The 7,172-nt window shown below is 49.5% G+C and overlaps 1 protein-coding gene across 1 annotated transcript in view; it reads left to right on the top strand.

Moving 5' to 3' along the window:
• The window catches only part of LOC122551087 (short transient receptor potential channel 2-like), a 28,263-nt gene that overhangs the window by 12,639 nt on the left and 8,452 nt on the right, over positions 1 to 7,172 (top strand). The window contains exons 4-6 of the mRNA XM_043692729.1: positions 2,863 to 3,027; positions 3,641 to 3,815; positions 6,013 to 6,213. Coding sequence (XP_043548664.1) covers positions 2,863 to 3,027; positions 3,641 to 3,815; positions 6,013 to 6,213 — 541 coding nt within the window. The remainder of the gene's footprint in view (positions 1 to 2,862; positions 3,028 to 3,640; positions 3,816 to 6,012; positions 6,214 to 7,172) is intronic.

Genomic DNA, 7,172 nt, shown 5'->3' with positions numbered 1-7,172 from the left:
GCTGGTGTCTGTGATGCTGGGGACCACTGGAGGGGGCTGGTGTCTGTGATGCTGGGGACCACTGGAGGGGGCTGGTGTCTGTGATGCTGGGGACCACTGGAGGGGGCTGGTGTCTGTGATGCTGGGGACCACTGGAGGGGGCTGGTGTCTGTGATGCTGGGGACCACTGGAGGGGGCTGGTGTCTGTGATGCTGGGGACCACTGGAGGGGGCTGGTGTCTGTGATGCTGGGGACCACTGGAGGGGGCTGGTGTCTGTGATGCTGGGGACCACTGGAGGGGGCTGGTGTCTGTGATGCTGGGGACCACTGGAGGATGCTGGTGTCTGTGATGCTGGGGACCACTGGAGGAGGCTGAGATGGATCATCCACTTGGCATTTCTGACTGAAGATTATTGTAAATGTTTGATCAAATGCACTGATGAGTTGGGCTCTCCCAACATTGAACCCGGGTTGATCCCCTGGCTTGATGGTAATGGTTGAATGGGGGATATGCCAGGCCATGGGGTCACAGACTGTGCAGGAGTACGATTGGTAAGGATGGGGTCAGGTATCTTTCTCCCTCTTGTTGGTTCCCTCCCCACCTGCCGCAGACCCAGTCTAGCAGCAATGTCCTTTAGGACCCAAACCAGATTGGTCACTACTGGCAGGTCTCCCTCATTCTCTCTATCGCTGTATCCAACCCTTTTAAAAGCCAAGGCAGCAGATTGTCAGGGCCAGGGGATATGTTGTTACTTCATCCCATTAATTTCTCCAACACCAGTTCCTCATTTATACCAAATAAATAGCAAAAGATCTGCAGATGTTGGAAATCAGAAACAAATACAGAAGTTGTTGGAAAAGCTCAGCAGGTCTGGGAGTATCTGTGGAGAGAAGTCAGAGTTAACGTTCCGAGTCCAGTGACCATTCTCCAGTTCTGAGGCAGGGTCACTCGACCAGACATTGATTTCTCTCCATAAATGCTGCCAGACCTGCTGAGATTTTCCAGTAATTTCTGTTTTTGTTTCTGATTTATACCATTTTCTTTTCATGCACATTCATCCAGCCTTAGTTCCCCACTGTCAACTGTGAGGAATGATTATCGTTGTGCACCATTTCCTTCCTTAGTAAAATGTCACCTGTCTCTGCCTCCTCAAAGGCTTACATTTACTCTCATTAATCGCTTCCTATTTACAAGCAAATAAAACGTTCCGTTCTTGTGCCTCTCAATCACCTTCTCTTGTATTCACTCTCTCTCTTTTATCCATTTCTTCTTCCTTGTTTGCTGCATTCTATAATCTTCCCACACCTCCTTCCCATTATACCTTATAGTAACACTTTATTCCTGATTCCTGATGAAGGGTTTTTGCCCAAAACGTCGATTTTGCTGCTCCTTGGATGCTGCCTGAACTGCTGTGCTCTTCCAGCACCACTAATCCAGAATCTGGTTTCCAGCATCTGCAGTCATTGTTTTTACCCTGTTTTTACCTTATAATAACACTAACACCTTCTTCCTCCGATTAAAGACTGACTTTAAAACCCACCCCTGGGTCACCGTGATGGAGTTTACTGCCGAAAAGGAATGTGTATTTGTTGCAATTAATGTATTAATGTATTAATTAATGTATTAATTCTTTAAATGAGCGATTGCTGATCTATCATCCTGCCTTTTTTCATGGGTTTTCAATTTATTGTTGGCAACTCACTTTCCATGTGTATACAGAGCTAACTTTGTGTACATTCAACCCCTTGTTTTGGACTGAATTGAATCACTGTCAAACTCAACAGAGAATTCAATTATATTATGGTAACTCTTTCCTAGTGACTGCTTTATTATAACGTGAATCAACCCTTTTCATTGCAAAATACAAGATCCAAAATAACCTGGTCACTATTTTGTTCTGTCAAATTCTAGAATGTTTTGTTTACTAGTTTAATTGAGAAAACTACGTTGTCTAAAGTTTGTGAACATTTCCTCCATAATATATAGAGACATGAAGCCTTACTTCACAGAAACAAACCCTTCAATCCAACTTGTCCACACCCACCAGATATCCCCATTTGCCAGCACCCGGCCCATGTCCCTCCAAACCCTTGCTATTCATATACCCATCCAGATGCCTCTTAAATGTTGCAATTGTACCAGCCTCCACCACATCCTCTGGCAGCTCATTCCATACACGTACCAGCCTCTGTGTGAAAAAGTTACCCCTCAGGTCCTTTTGAAATCTTTCCCCTCTCACCCTAAACCTATGAAGATTAAAGTCTCCAATAATAACCCTTTTGTCCATGTTTCATTTGCTTAAAGTTCCCCAACAATACAACCACTGTTTGGGATCTATAAACCCAACTCTCACCGATAGCCCGTGCTCTTTCTCAGCCCCAAACAACCTAATTCTCACCAACATCGACCTGTTTTTTTCTGTCAATGCTCTATATACCATTCCCTACCAGCATCCAGATTTCCCGATTTGGTTACCTCTTTATAAAGCCAACCACCTGGAACGTTATTTCCCAATCGTAATCACGTTGTGCCATGGTAACAGATCAGATCATTCCATTTCCCCCGTCACTCAGAATGCATTATGTCTGTTACTGAAGTTTCACAATTTCACTGTGACATTGTAAAACATTTCTCTGAGACACCAATATCTAGTTCCCATTGAGACTCGCTGTCCTTCCCTGACCATTCTGATTACTCTGACCCAATCACTGAACCAAACCATCACCCCTGCAGCTTCAGGATTGACCCCTCCCAGAAGGTCCTATTGGGTGGACAAGGGATGGACAGTTTCCCAGGACAGACAATGGCTGGCTGCTCCTGAACACTGTCTTTGTGACAGCCCGCTCCTCACCCTCTCACTCTGTATTGTGCTTCTCTTCCAGTTTGTGGCTCACCCAATCTGTCAGCAGGTGCTCACCTCGATCTGGTGTGGGAAGCTGACCTGGTGGAGAGGCAGCAAGACCATCTCATTAGTGTTTGTCTCATTTGGAATGTTCCTCACCATGCCCTTGTTATCGATGTTCTACTGGATTGCCCCAAAATCTAAGGTAACGGTTCGCAGACACCCGGGGATCAACACTGGGGGCCAGGGAATGTTAGACATTGTGGGGAAATGAGAAATGTATTGCTCAATCAGCACTGACCCTCCGACAGTGCGGCACTCCCTCAGCACTGACCCTCTGACAGTGCGACACTCCCTCAGCACTGACCCTCCGACAGTGCCCACTCCCTCAGCACTGACCCTCCGACAGTGCGGCACTCCCTCAGCACTGACCCTCCGACAGTGCCCACTCCCTCAGCACTGACCCTCCGACAGCGCAACACTCCCTCAGCACTGACCCTCCGACAGTGCGGCACTCCCTCATCACTGACCCGCCGACAGTGCAGCACTCCCTCAGCACTGACCCGCCGACAGTGTGGCACTCCCTCAGCACTGACCCTCCGACAGTGCCCACTCCCTCAGCACTGACCCTCTGACAGTGCGGTGCTTCTACATCCTTACAGAGGCACATGGATTGATGATGTGAAGTTAGGAATAGGTCTGGATCTCTTTGCTTGTCATTGCTGAGAGACTGATGAAGCTTCCTGTGCGACTGCTCCTTTCCTGCCCTCCTCCCTCGGCCTTTCGATTGACCTTTCCCTCCTCTGCTTGTGTTGCAGCTCGGACAGATTGTGCGTACCCCTGTTATCAAGTTCCTCCTTCACTCATCGTCCTACATCTGGTTCCTGGTCCTGCTCCTGGTGGAGTCAATCATCGCTCAGCAATTCCGGGATGTGTCGTCGTCCAGGAACCAGCCAATCTACGTTAACTCCCTCCATATGGTTTGGGTGGTGGGTGAGTTACAATGTGGTTGCTCTCTCGCAGACGACTGTCGTGTCCAGGCGGGTGGGGGGGGCTGAGAAGCCTCAAATCAGAACAAAACAGATTGTCAACATTGAGCAGATGCAGGCCATTCAGTCCATCACCGTCTGCCATCCTAGCTCATGGCTGTTCATCTACCTCAACCTCATGTCCCCGTCCTATCCACACACCCCTCTTGACATCCTTAATATCGAGAAATCTCTCAGTTTCTGCCTTGGACAGACTCACTGACTGAGTTCGCGCTCATTCTGTGGAGAGAATTCTTAAGATTCTGAGTGAAAATGTTTCTCCCCATCTCGGCCCTAACTGGCTGACTTTTCATTTGAGAGTGTGTCCCCTGGTGTGGACGCCCCATGTCTTCGCTAACCCCACACGGGCTGGCCCTTTCAGGGTTTTGTAGCTTTCAATGAGATCATTCCTCATTCTTCAAAACCCCAAGAGCAGAGAGTGCCAGGCTCCTCAGTCCCACACCCACCGTCCCAACAACCCGTCTGGTGAACCTCGCTCTGCGGCAAGTCTCTCCATCCTTGGAGAGAACGAGCAGATCTTCACACAGTGCGGTCTCACCAAAGAACGGTACAACAGCGTAGGAACAGTCAGGAATGGGGAAATTGTAATGGGGGAACCTGGAGAAGGTAGTGGCTGCAGTGGTTAGCACTGCTGCCTCACAGCGCCAGGGTCCCAGGTTCGATCCCAGCCTCGGGCGACTGCCTGTGTGGAGTTAGCACATTCTCCCCGTGTCTGCGTGGGTTTCTCCCAAGGTTGAGCTCTCTCTATGTTAGGTAGATTGGCCGTGGGCAATGCTGGGATGCTATTCGGAGGGTCAGTATGGGCCGAACGGCCTGCTTCCACACTGTCGGGATTCTATGAATTAAATACATACTTTGGGGGATTAGGGGACTGAGTTCGACGGTCAGCCATGATGATATTGAATAGCAGAGCAGGTTTGAAGGGCCGAGTGGCCTTCTCCTGCTGTCCCAATGTTTGATGTTTCTTTGTAGCTGCAGCGAGGCATCTTCACTCCTGGACTGACGTGCTATTGGTGGGGAAAGCCAGCACTCTCTGTCTGTCTGTCCGTCTGTCCGATATTGTATTGATTGGGGAAATCTAGGAGACAGGGAAAAGGACAGACTTGCATTCCTGTAGCACCTTTCACAATCCCAGCGCCCTGCACTGGCAATGAAGCACCTTTTGACCTGTCTTCAGTGCAGGAAAAGTGTCAGGCTGTGCACAGCAAGATCCCAGCACACAGCCGACAATGTGATAATAACCAGATGGTCTTTCTCGGTATGAGGAGATTATTCAGCCTGTCATCTTTGTTTAGATTAGATTACTTACATTAGATTAGATTAGATTAGATTACTTACAGTGTGGAAACAGGCCCTTCGGCCCAACAAGTCCACACTGCCCCGCCGAAGCGCAACCCATCCATACCTAACACTACGGGCAATTTAGCATGGCCAATTCACCTGATCTGCACATCTTTGGACTGTGGGAGGAAACCGGAGCACCCGGAGGAAACCCACGCAGAAACAGGGAGAACGTGCAAACTCCACACAGTCAGTCGCCTGAGGTGGGAATTGAACCCGGGTCTCTGGCGCTGTGAGGCAGCAGTACTAACCACTGTGCCACCGTGCCGCCCACACGGTGTTCTGGCTCTGTGGAAGAGCTCTTCAGTAACTGGTGCTCCCTTGCTCCTTCCCACTCCCTCAAGTATCTGTCTGATTCTCATGTCAAAGTTGCAATCGGACCAAGCCATGTCCCCTTTGAAAGCTCTGGGTTCCAGCTCCCAGGATCCCCTTTCGTTGATTCTCTGTGATCTGTAACCCCACTGGTGGCTGACCCTCTGCCCACAGGGAATACTCCCTCCTGTTTCCCCGATCCAAACCCCAAGTCATTTCAAATGTCCCTTTTGAATCTCCTCTTCACCTTCCCCTGGTCTATGGAGGACAAGCCCAGTTTCTCCTGGGCCCTCCCAGAGAATCATTCACATCCCACTTTCTGGAGATGTGAATTCAACAGGCCGAGGGCGGGTGTCTGAGAGCTTTGTGAAGGGACAGAGCCCGAGGGTGGGTGTCTGAGAGCTTTGTGAAGGGACAGAGGCCGAGGGCGGGTGTCTGAGAGCTTTGCGAAGGGACAATCACTAACCAGTGTGTTCCCCTGTTGACAGGATTTTTTTGGTATGAGTGTAAGGAGGTGTGGATTGAGGGCTTACGCAGCTACCTGCTGGACTGGTGGAACTTCCTGGATATCGTTATTCTCAGCATGTACCTGGCATCCTTCGCCCTCCGCATTGTGGTTTACCTCAGCGGGCAGCTCTACTGTTTGGCGGACAGTGCGTCTTACTACTGTTTCTACTTTACAGATGCTGGTGAGTGTCACACACCAACCCTCATTGTTACTGACCCTCCTCAACGGCCCAGCTCGGTCTGGTAACAACATCGCAAACACAGGGGGCAACTCCCCCACCACATCCCAACAACATCATAACACGAGCCGGCAGATTTTCTTCCTCCTAACTTCCTGACAGTTGTTTGCCTCACGATCTGATAGTTTGAGCCCTATCATTGGATTGAGACTGAGTTGTTGTGACGAGAGTTGTTCTGGTGTCAGTGAAATGCTGACAGTTTCTCGCTCTCCCAAGGTCCTCCAGTGTCGGTGCACTTTTTCAGATTTCCAGCATCCCCAGATTTCTTTCCTCTCACATTCTGATAGCTAGATCTCAGGAATAGAGAACCCAAGCTGCACCAATCCTATTCTGTGGGGGAGATGAATATCACCTCCTGCACACTCTGTCCCTGCTGAACATTTCTAAGACCATAGAGATAGGAACAGGCCATTCAGTCCCTTGAGTCTACTCCACCATTTGATAGGGTCCTGGCTGATCCCACATTCCTCACATCCATGTTCCCCGTAATCCATGATTTCCCAACTGATCAAGAACCTAAATAAAAACCGAAATAACTGCGGATGCTGGAAATCAGAAACAAAACCAGAAGTTGCTGGAAAAGCTCAGCAGGTCTGGCAGCATCTGTGGAGAGAAATCAGAGTTAACGTTTCGGGTCCGGTTACCCGGCCTCAGAACTGAGTTGATTTCTTTTCACAGATGCTGCCAAGCCTGCTGAGATTTTCCAGCAACTTAGTCATAGAGTCACAAAGATGTACAGCACGGAAACAGACCCCTCGGTCCAACCCGTCCATGCCGACCAGATATCGCAACCCAATCTAGTCCCACCTGCCAGCACCCGGCCCATATCCCTCCAAACCCTTCCTATTCATATACCCATCCAAATGCCTCTTAAATGTTGCAATTGTACCAGCCTCCACCAC

Source organism: Chiloscyllium plagiosum, chromosome 6 (assembly GCF_004010195.1).
Source record: "Chiloscyllium plagiosum isolate BGI_BamShark_2017 chromosome 6, ASM401019v2, whole genome shotgun sequence".
Taxonomy (NCBI): Eukaryota; Metazoa; Chordata; class Chondrichthyes; order Orectolobiformes; family Hemiscylliidae; genus Chiloscyllium; species Chiloscyllium plagiosum.
This window is presented reverse-complemented; position numbering and strand designations above follow the sequence as displayed.